The sequence below is a fragment of the Talpa europaea genome (assembly GCF_964194135.1).
Source record: "Talpa europaea genome assembly, chromosome: 8".
In the NCBI taxonomy this organism is placed as follows: domain Eukaryota; kingdom Metazoa; phylum Chordata; class Mammalia; order Eulipotyphla; family Talpidae; genus Talpa; species Talpa europaea.
In genome coordinates this window covers 108,084,490-108,111,476 of record NC_140075.1, presented here as the reverse complement: position 1 = coordinate 108,111,476, position 26,987 = coordinate 108,084,490, and the positions used below count along the sequence as shown (strand labels likewise).

Here is a 26,987-nt window from a genome sequence, read left to right as displayed (position 1 = left end):
TGTCACTAGTAACGTTAGAGAACTGTTTCCAAAGAGTGACTAAGAAGCCAGTGAAGCAACAGCACTCAAGGGATTATTGCCACTTGCACGTTACTTGGAGACCTTCCAGCTCCACACAAAACCAGCTCACAGATGTGTTTGGTCTTTCTGGGCTGTGGATGTAACTGTGCACCTGAATCATCAAAAACCAGAAATGACCCTTTCCCTAGAAAATTTCTTGATTTCTTTTCCATAATCACAGCACCCCCAGTAGGAACAAGTCTGTTGTACTCTATCAGGACACTAGGATGTAAACTGATGACCTGGTTTTCTCCTTAACTCTATGGAGGGATTCCTTTTCCTCTGGGGTTTAGAAAGGAACTATTTTATACTATGGGATGAACAGCATCAATTACTATTAGTAATATATTTATGCATGTACATATAAACATTTACCTGTAGTAGGAAGTGATATATCCTCTGAAGGGGTAACAAAAACATGGGTCTGTTATCACTCACACTCTGTGAAGACGCCTGAGCACCAGACAAGGGAAAAAGTGGATGCAGGCCAGAACTTTGAACTTTACAAGATATGAGTCGGCATTCCTTGAAGTACCCAAGGGATGTGCTTTTTGAAAGTGTGCAAAGACTAAAAACACATATGCCAACAGAAAATTTTCCATAAGAAATAGTGGTTAGAGAATGAAGGGAGAGGGTTTCAGTCATTAAAATGGTTTGTGGTTTCTTCTAATATATGCTTAAAATATGCTAAGGAGTGTGCTTCAATGGGTAGTCAGAAGTGGAGTTGACAAGAAAAAAAAATGAGTATTGGGTTTGATGAAGGAGATTGCAGTTATGGCAAAAGCAAAGGAGGTTTTTGTCTCCATAGGCTGATGATCGCTGGGATGGGGCATTAACTTCCTCTACTATCAACAGAGGAGGAAATTAGTAAAATATCCCTTAGGACTTTATTCACTTTAAGGAAACTTTACTATGCCAAGCATTTACTAGTAGTGGTTGAACACCTAAACCTCAAATAGTTAAGGTAACAGGTATAATATACAGGCGAATAGAAACACAAAGGTCGTGAAGTGAAAAGTCCTGGTGAATGAGAGTCCTGCAATATTAAGTGGTTGCCTTTCCTTCCTCGAGAGTGTCCTATGAAGATACCTAAGTCTGTGGTCTGTCCACAGTTAATAATTGCCCAAATAGCTTCACACTTACGGTCTAAAATATACAAATCAAGATTTTTGCCAAAATTAGATAGACTCTGTTCAACTATTTGATCTATTCCATCCCGTTTCATCTCTGTACTCACCACATTCAGGCTAAATGCCTATCTTTTGTGGAAGGAGAAGGGAAATGTGAAGGTGATGGCAAAGCTAGAGAGGAAACAGAAGTTAAACTCCTTTTTCTGAAACAGAAACAGGAGTGGCGCAGTCCTGAATCCCTAGTATCTGCTCAGTCCAATCTCCCTGGTTTAAGACAGTTCAAATGGCCTCAATTTACTAAGAGGTGCTTGGAATCTCTGCCTCCACTCTGGAAGACCTGGGCACCTCCAGATCCAGAATTGTTCACCATAGATATTTAAGCTGCAATTTACAAGTGTCAGCATGTGTTCCCGGGGAACAAAGCTGCAGCAGGGCAAGAGGCAGTCTTGGCTTTTGTAGGTAGACCTTTGAGATTCTTGTCATTCGATGTGAAAGCTCACCCAGGACAACTCATATATTTCATGACAGCAGACCTAGCACTTTCCTAATTAAAAGTTTTCAAGGTTTTGTATTAGTGTATCCTAAGGATTAATTTTATTTCTCTGTGTCTAGCACATCTTCCTTTTGTCTGCTGTATAAATGTAAGCCCTAGCAGTTGACTAAAATGACTAAGTCATGGTGAAGCCTCTTCCGTGTGAAATTTGGAAAAGATTGTGAAGATCTTTGCAAAATGCACCAATGTATGCATTATATTAAGTAATTTTATTACGACATTGCCTCGAATATATTTTAAGAACTCAATGCATGTTGGAAGACTCCTTTATTTTTTTAAAAGTCCTTTTTTTAATTCTCTTTCTCCACTTCCTTCGAAAAGTTCTTCTAGATGGAATTAAATGGGAAACCTTCAAAGTCTTAAAGCTTAATGCATTTGGAGGTTATAGCTAATATCTTATTGTTATGTTTAGATTTTTCATTTATCAACTGCACTGTAACCATTTGGTGGGAAACCCATTTTACACCATCTGTATATATTCCCACTGAAAGTAATGTTTGAAGGACTAGTGTTTCATTTGTGATTTAATAGGTGCTCAGAACATTTATTGATGGTTGTATTTTACTTAAATGTCTGCTCACCCAAGATAGGATGAAATACAGTGAAATATAAAACAGCTTCCTATCCTCAGTTCCCTCAACTTTTACTGAATTGACTTGAATTATTATTTCTAAGGCTGATGAACATATTTTAGTGTCTTATTTTCTTACCGATTTGGCCTTTATAGTACAACTAATGGCCACTCAGTGAATACACACTGACTGAGGAAATGAAGGACCGCCCATCTTCTGTGTGAATCTTGCTCATCTTCCTAACTCAATTCCTAAAGAGTAACTTTATTCTTTTATTCCAAGTTTATTAAAATACAAGAACAAATTGGAAAAGCACACATACCTCTCAGCACCAAACATAATCTAAACCAATTCAAGTACTTCCCTGTGGATAGGGTCAAACTCTATCTGTATTATCTTAAAGCTAGAATGTGAGTAAGGAACTTACTCAGTACAAAGAACACTCAATATAAGGAGAAGATATTCTGAGAACAAAACTAACCCCCAAATAAAGCTGAGACAAAAATCTAGCAAGCATTGAGAGTATCTATGTTCCTGGATCTAGATGTCCCTGAGGTTAAGTTTTTCCCCAATCATTTCCAGCATTGTATTATATCAGTCAATAGATTCTTTTTTTTTTTAGTGGACTAATTTGAGTTTTTCACTTGCAGAGTCCTGACAAATTCATGATACATTCTTTGAGGAAGCTGTTTTTGTGAATTTAGTTTTACTGCTTTTACATATCCTGTTGCACCTGGCACAACATGTATCCTATAAAGAACAGAAACTTAATCAATAGTTGTTAGAGTAACAATTATTTAAATTTCCATTAAGTCCCTGGAGTATCATATAAGACACTACAAATGTTAATGAAATTTTTGTGCAGGAAATCATGAACAGTCTCAATATATTTTGAACAGTCTCTAATATTTTGGTTAAATCACCTGTTTTGGGGAACAAAATACACATATTCAACCATGTCGTGTAAGTGTGTGTTATATGGCACACATATAACTTGCCATGTCCTTTATACTTCTCATAGTGGAAAATGATTGATATAAATGTGGCCACATGTTGATGTTTTCATTACACATTAATGCATTACCAATCATATAATTATGATTAAGCTGCTGATTTAACAATGGCTCACCATAGGGTTCTTTTTTTTTACTTTGTGATGATCCTAAAGCAGTCTGCACTCAGTAGAAGGCTAAGCCATGATCTTCAGTAGTTTAGCTGTATTAAATATATTTGGAACTTACAATGGAACATATATATATATGTATATATATATAATGGGTGTGTGTGTGCTTTAACCGACTTCCTGGAAAGTTTATTTATTGCACTTAGAAAACCTGAGGTGTAAATATATCAAAGTAAAAGCTTGCCCCACAGTCATTTCAATGGGTCCCTTTCCATGAATTCTGTGTGTGACTTGTTCATGAATATGGAAAGTATCTGAAGATTTTCTTTTGACTTGTCTTGATTTCCTTGAAGACTCTGGCACACAGCATGAAATTAAAATAACCTGGCACTGCTGGCCACTTTGCCCACAAATACCAAGGAATAAATATTAGAATGATGGATTCTCTTTCCCTTGTCAACCATGAATGTGTTCCAGTCAAGGGCAAGGTCTAGAGAGTAATTTAAAAATAAACAAATACAACCAAAGAGTAACTTTATTCTTTTATTCCAAGTTTATTAAAATACAAGAACAAATTGTAAAAGCACACGTACCACTCAGCACCAATATAATAACACTCTTTCTACTGATAATCTCCAAAACATTTCTGTTTCTGCACCTGAGAAGCAGATATATATACACATGCATTCTCACCACATTTACCCAGTACTCATAGCATCATGCCCCGAATATTCTCCTTGCTAGAGAGACAACAATGGGCAGAGGCAAACGAATGTGAACTACATCCAACCACTAACTGAGTCGACGACTCTTTCGTCAGTAGTTATCATTTGCACACTGGTAACCTCTGCACATTCCAGTCTCCCACTTCGGGTGCCCGATTTTGTGGGCTAGTGACAGAGTCCGGAGACAATGTGATGCAAAACTAAACAAAACTGGCCAACATTCCCTACCCACTATCTTTTCGTTGCTTTGGTTATAAAGTACTGGATACTTATGTCTTCAGATTTTCCAATCCTAACATATGCAAAAACCACGCCGACTATTGACAGTCTGGAGAAGTCTTGAGGATTTTATTTACCCTCTTCCATGACCTTTCATTTATGTAGGTACCTGTGTGCCTTTGAGGGTAAGGAGGAATTCTGAGTCAATATAGTGACATCCCCTGGGTCTTGGGAGTCTCCTCAGTAAATATTAAATAAACTCCCTGCAGCTCTGGCGCTGCTGCCCAACATGGACAGCAAGTCCCAACTTGTGTGAGCAGTCGTTTTGGGATGTCTGGAAGCTTGCTTTCTATTGGTTCAGCCTCACCTTGGAACAGAGCTGAGTCTCTCAAGTCTGATGCCTTGCTTCTGGTGCTATCCAGAACACAAGGCATTAGGCAGTGGCCCGGGTCTGGCTCATCCTACAATGATTCAGCAGCCCTTCTCCAAAGGTGAGAAGTTTATTTTTAAATCTTCCCAAATCCCAAATCCATACACAGAGCCGAGAAGGGTTAGTTCTTCCCAGTGAGTGACTTCCTGATTCTCCCAGGTCCTGCCCCTTGCTTTCACAGGGACCTCAGGACACTACCGAGAGAGTACAGATCACCGAGTAGAGGTTGGTGCTTATGCCTCCTTCTGGACAAAGATGAAGACTAGGTTTGGCTTCTATTTTTAAAATAAAGGAAAGAGGAAGGAGATTGGAATATAAACACTTCAGCTCTGATTTTTGGCAGTATCATTAAAAAAACTGAAAACTTCTGGATTAAAAAACCTCACAGTCAGTCTCCACTACTGAGAGACATGACATTGGGATCGTTCTAAAAGCTGTAGCTCTGGAGAGGGTTTTCCTTAAATCTTCAATTGGACAGAGTTAGTGTCTACATTTTCCCTCAAGCTTATTTTCCCAAACACCAGTCAGAGGTCAGGTGAAATAAATGTCCGGGTCCATCCTCTTATGATTTACAGAATGGGGAGTCTTGTAAATCAGTGCAATCCTTTTGGTGTAGACATAGCCCACAGGGCATGCTGAGGACACCTTGTATCTAGCTGCCAGTTTTCCCAAAGGCATAGATATGTCTTTAACCTGCCCCTCTGGTAGTTTATGCAGCAAGTCAGCATCCATGCATGATGTCCCCATATTTTATAACTTTTATTCAAGAACCCAAATGGTAAATACATCCAGGTAAAATGAAAAACAGTAGGTTTGTCTTCTCTCCTTGATCAGAGAATAAGCATATCCTGGGTAATGGGGAAAAACATGAACTAAATCAAGAGAACATTTAAAAGTTGATATTGCCAAAAATCAGGAACATCCTATAAACAAGGTGAAGACATAGGACTTACATATCATATGATATGTAAGTCCTATATCTTATGTGACACATAAGAGTCACATAAATTAAATGACTGTTCCTTTAGGGACACAAAGAAAGAACAGAGTTACTAATCTGCTTCTGAGGAGATCAATTACATTTTAATGACTTTTTTCAGACACTTCTACTTTATTGGGGTGGTGTTCCATTCATTTCATGCATGCCCATTTAAGAAAGTCATTGTCGATTCTAATATTTTTTCTAAGCAGGAAAATAAAGTAAGTTTTAAATAGTTCCAAAACATAAGTCTTCCAACTACTAAATGCTTCAATATCTAGATGCTAAAATATCTAAAATTGCTTGAAAATTAAATAATAGTCAAGCTAATTCAGTTTAAAAGCCTAAACTGATAGCTTCATGTAAACACAGCCTATGGCGTGGGGTGGAGGGATGTTTATATACTAAGAAGAACTCAAAGTTTTTGTATATATATGTATGTATACATGTATACATATCTATAAACTATGATTCATAGTTCATACAAATGAGCTACAATTCTTCAAAGGAACATAATTCATAAAAGACAGGGAGAGTATTAGCAATCTAATAATTTCTCTGAGCATATCATTTAAGCATTGATTCTCTTCTATAGCAAATAAGGAGTTCTTGTTAAGTTTATAATAGATATATCACAAGAAATCATAAAAGTTGATGTGGAGATAAATAGGTTATATAATTGCAGGTTGATCACAACTCTGATATCATCAAGCCATTCTACATATTGTAGGATTCCTGAGCTTTGTCAATTTACTTCTCCATTGACCCATTCAAAGCCTTTTCTTCCAGTAGCACTTGATATGTTCTAGTGAACATATCTTTTTCCCTGATATTCAGCATATGCATTTGTAAATTCATTTCCACACCTTCCTTTCTCCATTGGACTATCCTCAGGGAGAGGAATTGCACACACACACACACAACCTTCTGTTTCTTTAAAAAACTATCACAACTGGATGATTTTATCCATCATTCTTTTCCCCAGACGACTAACACAACCTTAGCTAAATCTCATCCCCCCACCAGCTTCTCCAACATCCTGTTCCTTATTGTACATGTAGAACAAAGGGGAAATTTAAGGACAACAGTATGAGGGTGCCCCAACCAATTTTTCATACTACTTCTCTAAAGTAAGGTACTACAAACATCTCAACACCATTTAAAGATAAAAATCAGTGGGGCACACTGATAAAGTCTGGGTATATAGTTCCACAATTGAAGACTGAAATTATCTGTTCTCAACGTGATTTTCCAGATATTCTTTAGGTAAGTCACATTTTCAAAATTTGCATTGTTCCACTGAGAATGTGTTTTATAGAATTTAAAACCAGGAAAGTTTAAATGCTGCCATAAAAAAATCATCAGTTAAAATGATACTTTAATATCTAAATAACAAAACTAGTGATATAACTGATACGTCGCTCTGTTTGTTTTTAATGGTCTTGATTCTTGCAATCTGTTCCCATTTTTTTTCTCAGTCAGTTAACTAGTTCAGGAAGATGTTTTCAAATGAAGGTATTTTGGCTACTAGTTTTAATTTACTTCTCAGTTATTAATGAAATGCTTACAAGAACCTTCAATTGTACAATTAGAGGATTGTATAAATATAATCATTTACTGTGATTTAATAGCATCTTCAAATTTACAATAAAAATTTATATACAAAATCAATTAGTCTGTTCTTTGGGGGGTTATGACATTTATGTGTTTATATTATTTATAGATAAAACTCTAATATCGTTCTTTTAGAAATATGGCATATATATTAAAATAGCATTACAGTAGTATAGTATAGAGGTCTTAAATTACTAAACTTCCACTAGCAGGAAGAAAGGAAGACCCAAATTCAAATTCAAATTCAAATATGAATGGGAATTTCATTTTATCAAATCCCATGCTGCTGAGGGTTGCCTTAGTGATTGGAATTGTTTCAAACTAACTTCCTCTTCCTCTGTTTAGTGACTAAAGGAAAGCTTGTTTGTTTGTGCCTATTATTCATTACAGTTCACCTACTTTGGGAGGAAAACAGTGCTACAATTGAATGGCCAGGACACCTACCTCCCACAGCAGCTGAGAAAGTATATGCATGTATATATACTTGAGATATATATATATATGCATATGTATATATCCCAATATGTAAAGTTGCACTAAAGAGTGTACTCTATATACTATAAAGAGAGAACACTTCTATAGAGACTGAGACCAGAATAAGTGGGGCTGTATAATTGTAGGAACAGAGACGGGTAGGCCAGCACCACCGGACCCAGTGGGTTTACCTTTAATTGGCATCATGGGATATAATTCACCAACTGAAAATATACACACCACAAACATGTTTTAAAAAATTAATTATTTCCGCAAAAAAACCTCACAAATACAAACATCAAAGTCTATTTTCCTCCCTTTCAATCCTTTTCTCCCTCAATCTAGAACTACATGGTAAGTACAATGTTTTCTTATGTATATTTTCTAAGCTGTGTTGGCCATTTTTTTTTTCCTGGTCTTGTATATGCCTCATGTTTTTGTTTTGTTTTGTTTTTGTTTTTTGTGGCTAATAAATCAACCCCACTCTTTACAGCTTCAAGGTAAAATCCATAAAGGCTTGTCTGCCTCTTTTTCCTAGTTGTCAATTGGATTTTCTTCTAGCGCTTTCCCCACCTGCCTAGAAAGTAACTGTCAGATTTCAGATGATCATTCTGACCCTGAACTTGAGAAAATATTCTTGGTATCTACCAGACACACCTGTGAATTTTGGGATATTTAGACTGGCATAGAGTACTATATGGCTGGAAACTAGTGCATAAGAAGCTGCTCTTCCAAGTTAAACACCAAGATCCTAATCACATGGCCTACATTCTAGGATTCATTAAAAGTAAATATTTGAGAATGTTCCAGTCATACTTTATCCATGTCGAATAAAGTTTAGGTAATATCACCTATTGTAACATAGACAGTAGCTTCCCTTACATAGTAATTATTCAGGTTAAGTCTCTTCTTCACACCCCAAAGCACAACCAGCTGTATCACTCCTTTCTCAAGTCAGAATGAACACATGCAGTAACTGTTTCTTTCTCTCCATCTTGGGATCTTTTCGTTCAGGGTTTGTCACTAGGAAGAGAAGTGATGGGGCTACTATTTAGCCAAATTCCATTTGAGTGGTGAGAAGAGAACTGTGATGTTAGAGGTTTATGTTCTTCTGACATGTAAATTCCTGTCTTTCAGTGAGCAATGGGTCTCAGTTGAAATAGTGGATTCAGTTTTTAGTTTCTTTTCTTTTACATAATTAAAAAAAAAACTCTATTACAATCATACCTTTAACCTGCTAATCTAGATTTCATCTCTTCTTGAAATTCTTCTCCAGCCAAAGCCGGACTTCTTGAAGGTTGTAGCAGAAGGGACCTTTTCCTCCCAGATAAGCAATTTTCTGTCTCTGCACAATGCACACACGTTCAAAGGCCACCCCGTAAGCTACATTGGCATTATTATCCATGCGGTCAGCCACAACTTGGCACTGGGGCGGCAAGGAGAAACGCTCCAGAAGTTGGTGGGCTGCTGCACATCGGTCTTCCTGGTTCCGGTGCTTCTTCACCTCAAAAGACAAAGAAGAATCCCCAGGTACCGCCCAACCATCTGAAGGATGAGCCTCATCAATGTAGACCAACAGGAAGTCAGCCACTGATGAGAACTCCTCCACCAGTTTGCTGAAGGCCGGCAGCTGGCTAGTGAAAGGTGGTCAAGTGGCTGAGCCAAAGTTGACCACCAGTGGGCGCTCAGGGCTGGCAAAGTCAAGAAGATGGCACTCAGCTCCATGAACTGTTTTCTCTTGGGTCCCATTACCACTGTTGTCACCTCCTTCAGGATTGGAGACATGTACCACGCTAGAATTGGGGGCATCTTCACCCAATTTCACCTGATGGTGGAAAAAAGAAAGGAGAGAATAATATATTAAATACATTGTCAAAGCCCCAAAAGAAAAGTCTTTTTTCATTCTCTCGCGTTGTTTGAGGTAATTATTATAATCACTGAAGGCAATGCTGTTAACTCTTCATAATTAAGTTGAGGTTGGTATTCCTTCCAACCCTCCTTTGTTGTCAGTGCTTAAAACACATGATATAACAAATGAATAATTGACTTCATTTTAAAGGTTAAAAATGAACAGTCTGCTTTCGGACAAAAGGACATAGCTTTTTCTGAATTCCCTCTTCTGAATTTCAAAATACTCAGGCAAGACCTTTACTCTCTTACATGATGCTAAGTTATTTAATCTCAACCAATCAACAATGATACCAATAGGCTCTGTTCCTGGCCATAACTAGAGAACCTGGGGTCCCATATATAGGAAGGCTACTGTTATTTCGCCTCTTCAGAGCTTCAAGTTTCTAATCTGCAAAATGATGATAATAATGCCTGTCTTCCTCCTACGATCAGAGGAGGGTAACCAAGAAAAGAGTTATTTGTACACTGTCAATGACTGTGTGGGTGTAGATTATCATTATTAGATGCCACCAAGACATGTGAAACAGAATACCATCTATCCTAGGGGATCTTGTGTTTCAAAAAAAAAAAAATTACCCTTAGAGGAGATTTGAGCTCTCCTCAGTTTGACATCCTTCCCCAAGACTTCTGGATACTCTGTGATTCTTTTGATTGGCACTTCATTACACATTGGCACATCTCCATTACACAAACAAATGAATGAACAAAAACATATAATTACTCCAGAATTCTACATTTAATTTCTCATTTTTCATGTGGTTTTTTTGTTTGTTTTCCTCTTTTTTATCTAGGAAGCCATAAACCATTTACTGTTCTACCCTATATTTTATTAATAAGCTCCTCTGAATAATAAAATACTCAGACTGAAGAGATGTAGAAGAAAATTGTCCCATGTGCCCCCTTTGCATGTGGTGTAAATAGTTGAACATAGAATGAAAGAAAGCCTGTGGGCTTTTGGATCTGTAAATTGATAATAAAAAACAGGCAACATAAAATAACCAATTACTTCAGTTTGAATTAACACAATTGGATCTTCCCCTAGAATGGTTTAATCAAAGCCAATAATATCAGGGACAACTTTGACAGGACAATTGATTTTTATACACAATCCTTAATATTACAAAACACTTCCAACTCGATCGACTTTTTTCCCTCATATAAATACAGCCACATATAACACTACAGTTAATTGAAGTCACTTAGAAGCAAATTGTTAAATACACAACAATCCAAACTGATATAAAACACTTGAGGGCTTTTATTCAGAAGCTTCTATCTAATACTAATGCATAACTCATTTTAATGGTAGAGAAAGAACTAAAGGAGTCCTTTCTCTCCTTTCTGAAAAATCCTGGCAGGGTAGGTTTGAAACAAGGACTGTTAGTTTTCTAAAGGAAATCTTATAATAACCATCTTCTTTCTTAGAAAAGGAAGTTGTTGGTGTGATTTAAGTTAGTACATTTCTTTTTAGGTACTATTAGAGTGAGAGTTTACCTAGATTCTTTCTCTTGGTTAATTTGCAAATGACACTAGTTGGAGAACATAATAAGCTGCTTTTAGTTGGATTTATTTTATATGGCCTACACTTTTTAACCAGTGGATTCTTTTTACACTTCTTTGCAAATTTAAGTGGAGGGTAACACTACCAACACTTTGTTACATCTTTCCCACTTAAAGAAGCAATAAATGGATCTAGGAGGACTGATTTTAATAATAATATGCTGTGTTCCTCAACATCCTGTGATATAAAGAGCCAATTGTATTCAAATCCATATGAATTCATTAGCTATTTCAGCAACTTCTTATTAAGTGAGCAACTCAGACAGGAGGAAAACAATCCCTGAACTACACACATATAAGTTCTTGGTAGGTAAAAACATCCATCTGCTTTTTTTTTTTTTATTTTTGGCATTCATTTTTGAGACCTATGAACAATTGAGTAGTCTCATTAAATGGCCCTCTGATATCCTGACTCTCACCCAAGCAGAACTGTTGATCCCAACATTGTTCCTGATTATTCACCTGAATAATCTAATCTGATGCTTCAGTCACAGGTGACTCTCTTGTTTGTTACCTATAGTTAATTTTCTTGGACAATTAAAGCACTTTTTCCTCCTCTTTCTTCTTCTTCATAATGTACAGTTCAATTAGTCACATAATGTTTTTCCAAACTACAGTTAGACTAGTTTACTTTAGAAAATTTAGAACAAGCATAATACCTTCAGTCTAAAATTAAAAATTAGGGAAGTTACCAAATAAATTATGTTCTCTGTGTCTTGGTGTGTGTTGGGGGGGGAGCTGGCATTTTGTTAAGCTGGAAAAAAAATATATTACATATTTTAATTTTGCTGAATGAATGATAAATATTATAATCTTTGGGGTCAGTGAAGAATTGTATACTCAATAATAACCTTGACATGCAATGACCCTAATTATATTTGGATGATGGATAAGCTCACTGAGGTTGATAATTTAGACGTGTGAATCCTGAAGTCTTTCTATAGTACAAAAATAACCAACACCCAAAGCTACTGTTCTGTTCTTGTTATCTCAGCTTTTGTCAGAGCCCAAATGAAAGTACCAATATTCTTTACTCTTTACTCAGTAGCCATGAGTCCTCACTGCAGATAAAAATGTCATGAGGATAACCAGGTAAGAGAAGGTGCATTGATAAGATCAATGCTATTAATAAAACTATGAAAGAAAAACTCACGTTATAATCAGCAAATACAAAAGTGAGTGGACCAATTGTTGTTTTTATGAGCATCATGCACTGATCATAAAATTTGCTAAAACCTGCTGATGGAGGACAATTTAGCAACACTAAAGAAAAAAAAAACTTAGAAACTTTAACAGGAAAAAAAAAATTTAAAGAGCATTACTGTTTATTTCTCATGTTTCCATTTGATCACCAAAATTAAATTCCTATTATGACCAGAGTTTCAAATGGAGAATTTCTCAGTTTGCTTGCCTAGGCACCCAGCTGAGATGGAATGGGGCTATCAACATCTCTGTCAATGATGGAAGATTCTTTGCTTTCCCCAGGAGCAAAGCATTCCTTGACAAAGAGCCAAAATGATGAAGAAAATAAAGTTGGTCCCATAATAACATTTAGGCTGCAGGAAAGTAGCTCAACGAAAACAAGCTATCCCCTGGTACTCCCAAACTTTGTTTTAATTTCCCACAGTGGCACAGAAAGTCTCCTGGCCACAAGTTACCTATCATCTTAATTTCTCCTTCTTAGAGGATTTGTGTTTGGTTTTTGTCCTTAATGAGACATATTTGCCAAAGAGGCATTCAAAAGGCATTTTTTACTCTTGCGGAAGAGTAATTAGGTCGGTACCTCTTTCCCTGCCAGCAGTAGCCGCTCTAAAGAGAACCCTGCCCAGTATTTAATGCCCAAACACAAGAAGCATCATTTTCACTAATTGGTCTTGAGGTTCCGAAGTTCCCAAAGGGTCCCTTTATTTTGCAAGGATCAGAAAGGACATACGTAAAATGTAATAGCATCATCACTGACTTTAATCTTTCTCATCTGCACTATTACAGTTGCTCTTTCAAACGTTTTGGTAACCAACATCAGTATCACACAAGCAAGGGGGGTGGATAAAGGGCTTGCATTTTCACACCAGGGAAAATCTCTGGGCCAAGTTCAAATGTTGTCATAGGCACATTTATAAATATGAATGAGTGTAAATATATGGCATATATAAAATTTTGATCCCCTTGATGATGGGACCCCTTTCACTGAGAGTGTCTGTGACCCGGGAAAAGGATGCTGCTGCTTTAGCATGTGAGCTGCGAAATGCAGGGTGAGGGAAAATGAGAAGGAAAACGATCAAGGAGAAGCTTGAAATAGAGCATATATTACTAGCCATGTTTGTTTTTCTTTTCCACAGCTTGAGAACGGTTCTGGACAGAATATCACCTAATCTCATGTTAGAAAATAAAGCAAATGACAAAAATGGCGTTGGGCGGGTGTGTGACTGAAGAAATCGTACACATCCTTCTTGCTCTCTGAAGTCCTGGACAAGGCTTTATTAGCCATCAAAAAATTTCAAATTCTTTGACATAATGATGAGATGACATCAGTTCATCTTTAAAAAATGTAGCCAATTTTTAAGTAGCATTTTAACCATTTCCATTCAAATTGACCCAATAAATCAAAGTTAAAGAACAAACTACCTACTCTTTCCTCTGATTTCAGTTCCCTCTTGGCCACTCTGGTTTTGATTTGTATCTTGAAATTGTAAACCCCAAGCGCTATCACTTCCCAGTGTTCTACCTAAGTGATGGACAGGCTCTGGCTGTGGTCTTGTGTTCTTTGGGGAATGTTTCTCCCTTAAAAAGAGCCATTTTCCATTGTAGAAACTGGTGTCAAAAGGCTTGAGGTGAATGAAGAGGAGGAGGAGAATGTTAAAGAGACTCTTTCAAAACCAAAATTATATGTTTAAATGAATATGTTTTCTGTGCCACTGCAATATTAACCGTGCAGAAGCTAAACTGCTTGTCAGCATCTATACTGCGTGTTTACTTTTACACTTCATTTAGGTAGGAGCCAGGCTCACAGACAGGCTCATTTGCTTATTGGTTGCATTTTTGAGTCTGGAGGACCAGCACAAGGATGCAGTGTTAGAAGCAATGACACTGACTAGCGAAACTTAAATAACAAATAGCTGTTCTTCACCTCAATCCTTCACAAGTCTCTGCAGACGTTTTTTCATTAAAACCAGGTCTGCAACACCAACTAACAAAACCTGAATTATCCTTCAATGCTTCCTTAGAAAGTTCATTTTAAATCACATTCAACCTTTGGAAGGAAAAGGAATTTTTTGTTTCATTTTTTTTGTTTCTGTTTTGTTGCCTCTTTCAGGAGCCAAACACAGGGATCACACTATTACTCTGCTTTCTCTAAATACCTTCCCAAGTCTCTGACATTCCACAACCAGAAGAATTAGAACTGACCTGCTCAGTTGTATCCCACGTGCAGTAAAGCTCTCAATCAGAAAAGCTCCTACTGAAGGTGGCAGTCTCAAAATAGTGCAAGTCAGCATTATGAAATACTGTGATGCCATCTCAACAGAGCTTCCTCCAGTGTCTCCAGACATGCCAACGCCCAGAGACAGTAGCACAGATGGCAACAGCACTCAGGGAAGTGACTCAACCTGTTTCAGACATTCTGAGTGACCCTCAAATGCCACCACCAACCCTTGCCAAACTTGGACAGAGAAAGAGCCCCAAATTCAGCATGAGCTGTATTCATGATATTTCTAAGCACTGCACACCCATTCAGTCTTGTCTCTGGATATAGAGGCTCCTGGGTTGCTGCTTCTCATGGTAGCTATTTTATAAATCATTAAAAGCACACGTAGTAGCATCCTAACATCCCTCATGAACCTGGTCATGAATCAAATCAAAAGAGAAATAATGCAGGCGAGGAATACACAAACTTTGCAAAAAAGAAAAAAGAAAAAAATCTCTCATCCTTGCCAACTTCTTGGAAGAGGAATGACAAAATATTGCAACACAATGGAACACTATACATTAGTGAAAAAAATAACAAAGTTTATTAAGGCGGTATTTGTTTTTCCATTTTTATTTCCATTAGTTGCTTAATTGCAAAACAACCTCACTTAACATTTATGGGTAACACCACCGCTCTCACCACAGTTTATCTGAGAGGTATTTGTGCAACATACAGGCACACAGGTAAATTCTCTCAAGCAATGATTTTTTTTTATAGTCAAAAGTAAACTATCTTTCAAAACAGTAAGAATTTAATAAGCTGAGATCAAACCATTGACATAGCTGTTCTATCTTATAACTCCTGCAAAATGCAGATGCAGATGAGGGAACTTCCTAATTAATAATATACCTGATACACATTCTTACCCTTCTCCAAATTCTCTAAGCCCAAAACAAAACAGAAGCATTTCACATGCAAAGTGTACATTTGCAGACATGACACAGGTCCTCTCAATAGCTCCTTTCCACAGCCCCCACTTACCCCACTTAGATAACAGAAGTAAGTTTTTACAGCTAGAACTTTGAGCATCATTTCACAATCTTACACAAGAATTTTCACTTACTATCAAGAGCTCTTACTATTCTCCTGTCTTTAGGGCAGCAATGTACTCCTGCAGGGAACTCTCAGTAACAAAACGTGGATTATAGCAAAACTTCCCTCATCCACAATGAATAATTCCTTCTTGAACTCTTGCTTGATTTTAGTGGAACATCCTATTCTGAGTTCCTTGACACTAGAGGTTACTTCTTTTCCTTTCCTGGTGCATAGGTTTATTTTTCTGGTGTTTATTTTTGGAGGGCTTATTCATTTCCTGCCCCCCCCTTTTATTCTAGAGTTTTCTGTCTCCTGTAATCTTGGGCACGAGCCCCCAGTACCGTTAGGGAAAATCAAAATTGTCTGCAACTTTTGCCGCGGGATGAGATTCTTCTTAAACCCAACGACCTTCAAAGAATCACATGCACATAGAAGGAGGAGGCAAAATGACAGAGCATCGGTGCCAGAATTTTCCTCTTTGCCCTTTAGGAAGGCGTTGAGGGTTCTACACCAATATTTGCAAGCAGAAAAAAAAAAAAAAAGCTGGACTGCCAGCCTTCCTCACTTATAAACAAAGATTGACAGAGCAGCACTTAGGACACAACTTCTGAAGATAAGTAACCCCCAGCTGCAGGACTCAAGGTGCGCGTTGTAACAGCTTCTAGATGCTCCTGCAGCAGAACTATCTGCTTCGAGACAACTTGTTTAACTTTTGAGGAACAAAGCAAATGTGGTTTTCCTTACAAATTCTGGATTTCTGACAGCCAGTCCTCAGATCTTTCTTTTGCAAACTGATACCTAGTAACTGGGGAGGCAGTGCCTGAAAGCCACATCAAAAGGGGTTCAAATCCAGATAAGTGGAGAGGACTCTGCCCACTGGCTTGCTTTCATTAACTCTCACCTCTACCAGATAGACTGGCTGTGACACGGAAACACACCTGCTGTGACCATTTTGCTAAGTCTTGTCAACTCCCGGAGACATTTAAGCAGAGAATTTTTTTTTCTTTCTAGCTTTGCAGTGTCCACCCCCTTGAACTGTCCTCCCTCTCGCGCCTCCCAGAGCTTCTCATCCAGCAAAACATCACATCTCACTTTATGACGAGCAGAATAAATGTCGTGGCGTTTCTTCCCCAACATTTTCTGACTTGCCCCAAAGTTGTTCTTTGCCTGCGCAAATACCCTCCACCTCCAAATCTCAGCAAGACACTCCTGAACGTTACTAGAGAGACTCATGAGGTCACACAGAGGTCATTCGGGTGAAACACCTGTCGCCCTCCACCCCCCCAACCCCTCCTGTCTTAACTTGCATGCCAGGTGGAAAAGGGAAGCTTAGGAGCTGCCCTGGGTAGAACCACCAGCTTCCCAAATAGGGAGTCCTCACCCCCAAGCTCCCCACGTCCCCTAGTCCCCAGCAGAGATGCCTCTGGCCCTGCAGACCTGAGCAGAAGCCCCCCTCAGCGCCGCTCACCTGTTTGTAGGCATCGAGGAGGAAGCTCTTCCAGATGCAGCGCATTCCCTCTGAGGTCAGCATGCGCCTCCACTCCCCGCGAGTGGACTTGGAGCGGCTCAACAGCAGCACCACGTGCTTGAGCAGAATGACCGAGTCATAGAGCGCCAGGAAGAGGCAGTTGGAGAAAAAAACTGGCAGAATTTGCAGTGTGATCAGCAAGTCTACGCTGAGGATGCCCATGGTCTCTGCCTCCTGAGTCAGTTTCCTTGTGCTCTCTGGTTCCCCTTCACCCTCTTATTTAAAAGGGGGGTGGTGATAGAGGGGGTGGGGGAGATGAGGGGGAAGGTGGGGGTGGGGGAGAAGGAGAAAAACTAAATTAAAAGGAAGCCCAAGTTGTCTCCTCTTTCAAAGAAGCAGAAATGGCAACACCAAGCCCAGTCTCTCCAGCCCAGCAGTTGGAGCATGCCCATCAATTCATTCAATTTGGAGCTGCTGCTTTTTTTTTTTTTTTCAGGATTTAGATGTTTAAAAAAAAAACAAAAAACTGGCGTACCCGTCCCTAATCCAGTCACCCCTCTCAGAGTCGGTGAAAGACAGGCAGTTCTACTTTCATTTCCAAGCACCTATGAGACTGTGGCAGAGATTGCAAAATTTTCTTAGCTTTTCATTGTCTATGTTCAGAAACGTAGCCTGTTTCTTTCTTGAATTGCCAGAGTTTTTAAAATGTGCTTTAGGAGTAGTTTTTTCCCTTCTTTACTCCGTTTTACACACACTTTCTGTTCTTCTCCCAGCCTGGCTCACTCTCTCCCTTCCCAGGAGCGGCTGACTTCTCTCTTCTTCCTCACTGCCTCTGGCTCTGCCTTCGTGCTATCTGTTGGTGGTGCAAAGTGCCTCTCTCTGCAGCCCAGTGAGTCTCCCTGAAGCCTTTTATACATTCCCTGGCTAATTGCTGCAATAGAGAAATGAAAGGCTAATCTTGGTAAAGATCTTGACGTCATTGAGAAAGAGGGCTTTACTTTGGCCAGGACTGCAGTGAATAGAAAAGCAAAACTCGACAACTTTTTTTTTTTTTAGCAGGGGGGGGCCCCCAGGGACAGTGGAATTTTGCTTTGTGATTTAAAGAGAGAGAGAAAAAAAATTAATACCTTTGACTGTTGTCAGGAAATGCTTCCAAACTTCAGGAAAAGTAATTTAATAGGATGTGTAGATTGATAGGGTAACTCCTGCTCCTCTGATTATTGGTATTATTGTTCATTTATGAGGAATTTGGGGCAGGAAGCCTCCTCAAAGCAGGTAGAAAGAGGGAGAGTAATCACAGATGGTCTTTGCTCTATTTCTTAGGAGATGTGAATCCTTATATTTGGTCTTTATACCTTTATACTGTCTCTCACCAAATTTGTGACTGATGTTCTGTGACTCTTTTTGAGTCAGGATCTTATTTGAGAAAATTCAGAGTAAGTTGTGAGGTAGAAAACTTTTTAACTCTGAGTACCATGACAGAGTTTCTTTAAAACTTCTCATAGAAAATTAATACAAGTTTTTTTTTTTTTTTCCCAGTTTTTCCAGGGCCAAAAAAGAAAGTTTTCTACACATGAAAATAGTTAGGTAACCAGACCTTCTTTAAGTTCCATTTTGCCTATATGCAGATTAAATTAAAACTTTCCATCAAATGGCATTATGATGCCAGGAGGCTGAGAAACAAATTCCTTATGAGAGCTCTTTCAATTCTGCATTTACCCTGCTTCTGTTAGCAAAACCCCAAGAGAACTGACACTTCGGGAAATCTTCCTTTCTGCTTGATTCTTTTTTTTTGTTGTTGTTAATTTGTAAGTGGTTAGGAGCAGACTTTGAATTGGTTCAAGAGTCACATTTACCGCGGGGTGGCTCACCTCTCTTATCCCTCTCCAGAACTGACAGTTAGGCAGACAATCTTTTGGCAGAATGCCAGGATCTCATCAGATTCTAACTTTCCTTTCCCACTTACCTAACAGATCACCTCTAGGAATTTTGTTTTCTGGGAAGAAGGAGCGGCAAGTATAGACACTGGGGTGGGGATATAGAATTTTAAATAAAAATGTGTCAGCTGGCTTTTTTATGTAATTAGAGCTCCCACTGGATATGAGCTGCAGAGTAGGTGCACGCCTGTGGTCAGTACCCTTCTGTGTTTTGTCTCTGTGGCTAAAATTTGCAAGACCACGGAAATAATTTAAAAGCCTAGAGCAGAGATCATTAATTGGTGGGCCCATGGGACAAATTCTGCATGTAGATGCATTTCATTTGGTTGGTACAACACTTTTTGAATTTAAAAATTATAATTGAATGAGAATGCCTTTAGATTCTGTGAGACCTGAGGTTCCTCTTTGCTTTGTCCATTGCTATTTCCCAGCAGTTAGAACCTTGCCAAGCACATAGGAAGCCAGAGCACAATGTGCAGAAGGGATGAATCAACAGGGCATACATTGCTGTACACTAGAGGGCACCATTCACATACAAGATGATGTGATTGGCATGCCGGAATTGTACACCCTGGTGGACACTCCATGGACACAATCCTCACCACTCCCTATTGCCTTAAAATCTTAGATGCTTCTTTTTATCATCCATTTCACCTAAGAAGGGTTTTGGATTTGCCCATGGAGTAAACTTTTAGGAAAATATTCAGAATTTAGAAAGATAAATAAAAGCCACATTGAAAAACATTTTTCCTATGACTAGAACACATTGTTAGCAAAAGAATATTATTCATGTCCATATTAGATATTCACTCTATTCTTTCTCCCTCCCTGCTCTATGTCCTTAGGAAAGAAAGAAAAGACAGGATGACGAGAGGGAGGTGACAACATAGTTTTTTTTTTTTTTTTTTTTAACTACTGTAGATGGGAAAGCTACAGTGCCAGATGAGGTCCTGGCCAACAATGACAGAAAAAGGTGTGGACTCAGGAAATGATGCTTCCTCACTGCCCAGACCTTAAAATCTTACCCTTTCCCAGACATTCATTTTCTCCTATTTACATTGAACCACTGCTCCTTTAAGATACACACTTGGGCAGCCCTCAACCAATTCTCCCACACTTATCAGTTGCTTTCAAGGAGGGAGTTCTTTCGGAAGCAGCAAGCTAATGAGGGGGGTTGGTAGAAAATCAGGAAAAAAATCTTTTTATGTACAGAGTTCAAGGCACAGCCAGACTACACGTAGTAATAAATCAGAGTTCTGACCTGGGCCTCTTTTCTGTTTTCTTTCTCTTTTTCTTTTCTTTCTTTCTCTTTTTTGTAGTAAGAAGTATTTTGAGGTTTTGTTTTTTTTTTTAAATGGGGAAACCAATAGATACACAGCCAACCTGATAGTGTCATTTCTCAGATTTTGTCTGTCCTCTAAATGAATGAATAAATGAATCTCAGAACTGAAAGTTATCCTTTTACCTGTTAGATAATCTGTCCATCCTAGAAATTACATTTCTCCAAGGGCATCTTTTTCATGTGGTTCACACTTGCTTGTTCTAATTACTAGTACTATTTAGCACTTTGATCTGCAAGTAGTTTTATCCCTATTAAATAACAAAAATAGCCCATTAGGTGTCAGAGTATGATTTGAGTCTTCATATACATGAGAGGATGTGGATCACAAACGTTGCAGAGTGAGAGCTGGTGCTGGGTTCTTTTCCCCAAACTAAACCTCACTTTTTTCCTGCATGACTGTTTTGTGGATCGTGGTTATTACTTTGAGACTCAAAGCCTTGCCAAAAATGGTTGCAAGAAGTAACTTTACCTTCTAAATTGCAAAGGATATCTGGGATTGCACATCTGCTTGATATTGCCCTAATTCAAGTTTCTGGTTTAGATTTCACAGGATCATTGGAAAGCTTTGGATATCTTCTTGGTCATGTAAGTGTTGTTAGCAATCAGCAGTGTAATGAGTTAAATGCAATCCAATGTGTGGCATATTGGTTGAATTTCCCCACACACAGGTTTTATATTCCAAGGAGAGGCAACCTAGGGCAAAATGCTTTGGGCTTTCTCATAAATGCAGAACCACTGGAAAATTGTTTAAATTTTCTTTTACCTAAATAAGTGAGCATCGTGTTCTGCCATTGCCTCCTTTGGGTTGGAAAAATAACAAGCATAGGAGTGATAAATCCTTCGTTAGTCTATGTTTGACTCTTAAGAAATTGAAGCGGGATATTCTGAGAGCAGACTTGAAAATTTCAAGAAGGGACACTCCCACAGCTATCCTCTTATTCTTATCTGAGCGAGTCAAGGAGTAGCCAAAGAATCCTCTGGCATTAAAAACTCATTCTGTGGGGCCTCCCCTGGTGGCGCAGGCAGTTGAATGCTGCACTGTGAAGCTGTCTGTAGCCTCTGCAGCGCTGGTTCGATCCCCACCGACCGGGGAGAACCACATGGCACAGCAGACCTCTCCTGTCTCGCCCGCTGCTCCCCTTAGCAGTGTATTTCTTCAGTCTGCCCGCTCTGTTCCCTGCTCTGTCTCTGGTGAATCCTCTCACCCCCTGGCATCTGGCCTGTACCCCAGTTCTTGTATAAAAATAAATAAATCTTTAAAAAAAAACTCATTCTGTGGATTTTTGGTCTTAGCTTAATAGAATTTTATTCCTTCTAATGCAAGTCGTCCATTAAATATAGTAACAATGCAGTTTCATTTTGACTTTATTAAAAACTTGTCAAATAACTATAAATCCAAGAGTGCCTGGTCAGGACTTGTCTGTGTGTTGATTTGAGGTACTGGGACTATATATCCCCCCTAAAGAGTTGCAGCTGTTATCAAAAAAAGGGAACACCAAACTGAACAGCCAGTTTCTATCTCTAGTAACTCCTGGTTGTGCCTGAGAAGGAGTTATAATGGAGGGTTTATACCACAACTACTGAATCACTCACAATTCCCTGTGGGCTCATCCACTCTACAAACACAGCTGAGTTCCCTGCCTTGTGATGAAACTCAATGGATAAAATAGACAACCCCAGAGTAAACTCCGACACACCTTAAGCAAAGCATCTTGGGGCTGGGGCCGAGGAGGAGGGCACCGTGGGAGGTATGAGCATTCTATCCCAACAATCTTGTCTTAGGTTCCTCTGCAAGCCCTGGCAGAGAGCACAGTCTGAGGTGTTAATAAATTCTTCCCTCAGGAACTGCTGCTGCTCTTTTCTTTCCAGGCCACCTACTGGTAAAACAGCAGAGGAAAAGAAAAGGGAAAAGTCAGGAAGAGCAGGGAAAGCAGCAGTGAAGAAGAGAATGAAGATGAAGCGAGTGGAGAAGAGGAAGAGGGAAGAAGATTCAGTGAGTTGTAGGTGGAGGCTGCCGGCCAGAGATCCAGTTAATGCCAATTGAGGCAAAGCTTTTTTGTGAGGAAGACAGCTGTCCAGAAGCCGGGTGGCAGCCACCAGCTCATTTCACAGAGGCCACTGAACAGCTGTCAGGAGACAACCAGCCTTCACTTGCTATTGACCTGGTCTAGATCTAAATTGATTGTCAAGCCCCACTCCCAGATGCCCAAAGCCCTCCAGGTGTCAGGAGGCCCTCTGAGTGTTACTTAATTTTGAGAATAGTTTATTACCCTCTAGGGACACCCAAAGGTGAGGGGAGGAGAGGGTAAGAGAGGAGAATACTTTGTAAAGTTAGACATGGTTTATTCCTTCAGCACAAAATGCCCAGAATGAACATATTGAATGTTCTCTTTTCTGAAAACTGGACTATCTCTTCATTCTCCTTAAATTTTTGACCTGATGCCACTGACCAGAAGAAACATGGGAAAATGGTCAAAAACAGTCATTATGTTTGGAAATTTTCCCCTACTTTGTTTTCATTCACAACCCATCGGAGACCGTCAGGCAATATTAAGTTTAAAATAAAATTCTCTACAAATGGTTTTACAGACATTTTAAAAAAAATCGCTCATACATCACCTCCCTCATATGCTGAATATATGAACACAGAGCATGACAAAATACATGAAGGTACGTGCTGGTTCATGCCAGCCCAGAGGTGTAGTTTGTTCCCACTGAGAGCTAAGGATGCCACACCTCCTCTCTCAAGAATTAGTAGATACTAATGCACAGAGAAAATAAACTAGATATTCTACTCTAATCTCAACAGAGATGGTGAAGCTAATAGCATTATCTGTAGCATGAAAGTCCAGGTTTGCAATGGGGATAAATGCTTGCAATGAGGATGACTGTACAATGAGGTAAGTCACAAGGCAGGTTATAAAAATGCTATCAGTGGAGCTGTTCTCAAGTAGGAAGGCAGGGCTAATAACATAATATCTCAAAATGTCTTTAAATCTATGGTGCCTCTAAAATCAAATTCTAGGATAAGTTAATACATAACATATATACAAAAAACATATTGTGGCAGAAACCATAATCAAATTGCTGCTTTGTTTCAATTTTCATTGAAATTCAATTTTCTTTTTTTTTTTAAGATTTATTTATGCATACAAGTACTGAGGTACAGGCCAGAGGTCAGGGTGGGGGGTGATGAGAGAATTCACCAGAGACAGAGTGGGGAGCAGAACAGGTGTATTTACTGAAATTCACTGCTGAGGGGCATAGCAGGCGAGATAGGAGAGGTCTGCTGCGCTAAGTGGGTAGCTCCCTGGCAGGTGATCGAACTCATGCAACAGTGGCTGCGGACATCTTCATAGGTTGCGTCTTAACCTCTTGGGCCGCCAGGGAGGCCCCAAAATTCAATTTTCATTGACAATTAATTAACTGAAAATATTTTTTCTAATTAAGTAAATCTTTATTCTTTGCTAAGAGGTAGCTTTCCATAGGAAGGAGGAAATGCCAGGTATGAAATTCAAGTCTGTTTTAAAATCCAGCTTTGTTTATTAAAGGAACACTGGTGGTCTTTTATCAAGATATAATAACTAAATGAGTCCTTGAAAAACAGACATATACAAATTCCCGAGTAGCCAAATTTTGTACTCTCTGAAGCATTTCCTCTCTGTTGTAAAGACTCAAAACCTGTCTTTCCAAAATACAATTAATGAGTTTAGTTATCAGTAATGAGTTAAATGATATCTAGATCAAAGACTTCATACTTCTCAAAGCAAATATCTCTATTGCTTCCTTATAGAAGTTAAGTAATACCAGCACAGTCCACATTCACCTCTAATGAAGAGATGTCTTGTCCTGGCAGATTTCAATTAGCAGACATAGAATCTCTTCTTGGGGTCACACAGGCTAAGATGATCAGAAACAAACTTCTGATTTATTTTTCTACCTGTAAAATAGTTTAAATGTTTTCCCATTCTTACGTCATGTGAGTGATGACATATTCTAAAAATATTCAAAAAAATATTCAAAAAGGCAATCTTTGTGAAAAGTTTATTATTGAGACCAGCCCTAAATCAATAGATTCCCTCTCATGAAACTTCCTTTCAAAAAAAAGTTTCTGGAAGACTAAACCTGATTTTAGAATGACTTACCAACCTGTTCCACCTGACGTTAGGGAAACTTGGTTACTTAGTGGAAAACAGGAAAGATTACCTATAATTGAGAATATTAAGGATGGGCAAACTTTTCCTAAAGAATAATAATCAACCTGACTCTTTGCCCAAATTTAATCCTGAACTGAACCTATTGGAGAGCCCTTCAGAGAAGCCTGTGCCTTGAATCTAAATTACTAACCACCTAGCACTCTGCAATCTTTGATCATTTTAGGGACACTGGAAAGAAAAGCTACCCAAATATCTCTGACTATAGAAAACAATTTTTCTAAATTTCCTGGACCAGAATGGGATAGAAAAACATTCTATAACAAAGGAGGAAAGCTACTGACACTTCCATGAATGATGTGCTTGTCCAATTGAAGCTTCCACAAAATTTGATGCCTGCTCTCAGCAGTGGCACCACTTTGCATCTTCTTTAAGAGACTGATGTATTCATGCTATACAGATATAACCTCCTGCTGTCTTAGGACCTCAAAATGATAGGTTTCAAAAGAGCTATCAAAACTATTTGCTTTCTTTTGTGACAGAATGACTCTTCTAGAAGGAGTCAGTGAGCCAGGGTGGGGGAGGGGGTGTAGTAAGAGGCAAATCAAAAGGAAGTAAGACAGGACTGGAAGTAAAAGAATGAGAATAATAAGAGTGGGGAGTACTTAATCAATAGATTTTGAGTGTTTGATCATAACATCTCAATATTGGAAAAATAGAAAAATATAAAGAATGTAGATGCTATTTCAATGAAAGGATATGAAACTAGAAGTTAGTAAATATAATACTTTCCTTTTCTATATGTAGCTCCAGTAAGAGGATATGGGAAGACGAGAAAAAGGATAGGAAAATGTCAAAGACATCTGCTTATTTTAGAAAATTAGTTCAAAATCACTCAAAAATTAAGCACTATAGGACTTTTATTAAATTGGTCAACTACTTACAGGAAAGTTTTTTGAAACCTACAAACAGTTGTTCTTTGTGCTAGGCAGTGAAAAGAATCCCTGGTCTCAAAAAAATTGAATCCAGTAGGGGGAGACAGACATATAAACTAAAGAAGGCAACACAATGGCATAGGTTCTACAAGAGATAGAATTACAGAGTACACTACTGTGTAAAGGAAGAATTAGCCAATTCTGTGTGGGCTAAGAGTCAAAAAAGAGTTAATGGTGAAACAATATAGACCTACTAAACATAGTACGCAAAATCAAATTTAGAAATGTGGTATTTTGATAAAGGAACAAGCTGAAAACAATGGTGTCCTATTTATCTTGTTTGTAGCATCTTTTAATTAATCTCTATGAGAGGAATTTACATATCTTTTGACCTTGAAACATAGGTTATTCAGGAATGAATGACCTTCTCTAGATAAATATAAAATTACTATATTACACAATAGGAAAGAAGTTTGCTTAAAGCTTTGTTTTGGCAGATTCTATCATTTCTACCCTATGAAAAGTTAGTAGATACAAGTTTGGTCTTAACAGCCTAATGTTCTGAATATACTATGGAAGCTAGTAAGCAGCTCTTGGCAATTCTGTTCATTTCTACTAAATGAATACTTCAGTGGCAAGGATGTTTCAGTGTCCAGGTCCATTCCAACTCATCAAGAGTACAATTGTATGACCTTGAGCCATTCATTTTTGGGTTCTCCAGGTAAGCTCATCAAGGCAAGCTTTAAAGACCATTGAGATTCCAAATGAGTGACTTTGGAACTTTATTTCTACCACAGGAAAAAAAAATAGGTCTAGTAACTCAGAATGACTTTAATCCAAATCTACATTCTTCCTGTCCTCTTCAATTTGAACCATTGGGTTTTCCTTTTGCGCCTTTATTTGTGATTTTTTATTACTTTTTGCCCTCTTGTGACAAATCACCCTGACAGTGATAAGAAATGAGGTTAGAGAAGTTGAAGATATTTATTTGTTGGGAATTTTATCAGCCAGCTAGAGAAAGATGTAGAAATCAAGATTTTATGGAAATAGGAAATAGGAAATATTTCTCCAATACAGAGCTTATGGTATATGTGCACAATGAACATTCTTGTTTCTATATTTAAGCATAAATTCAGGCTGGAAAATAGTGAAAATCAATCCTAGGATAAAAAGTGTTTATTATGGAAAATATTTTTTTAAAAATACAGAAGTAGAATAATGAATATATGGAATCCCATGTACTCATCAGCCAACTTTAATATATAACTCACGGTCAGTCTTTTTTTTTTTTTTTTTTAAT

The 26,987-nt window shown here is 38.4% G+C and overlaps 1 protein-coding gene across 1 annotated transcript; it reads right to left on the bottom strand.

Annotated features, from left to right (window-relative positions):
* Window positions 1-9,128: 9,128 nt before the first annotated feature.
* Window positions 9,129-17,547, bottom strand: DIO2 (iodothyronine deiodinase 2; the record flags this gene model as incomplete). Its single annotated transcript, XM_084240936.1, has 2 exons — window positions 17,320-17,547; window positions 9,129-9,704 (listed from the first exon to the last, which is right to left on the bottom strand). The coding sequence occupies exons 1-2, from the start codon at window positions 17,539-17,541 to the stop codon at window positions 9,129-9,131; spliced, it is 798 nt and encodes a 265-aa protein (XP_084097062.1). The 5' UTR covers window positions 17,542-17,547.
* Between the last annotated feature and the right edge of the window lie 9,440 nt (window positions 17,548-26,987).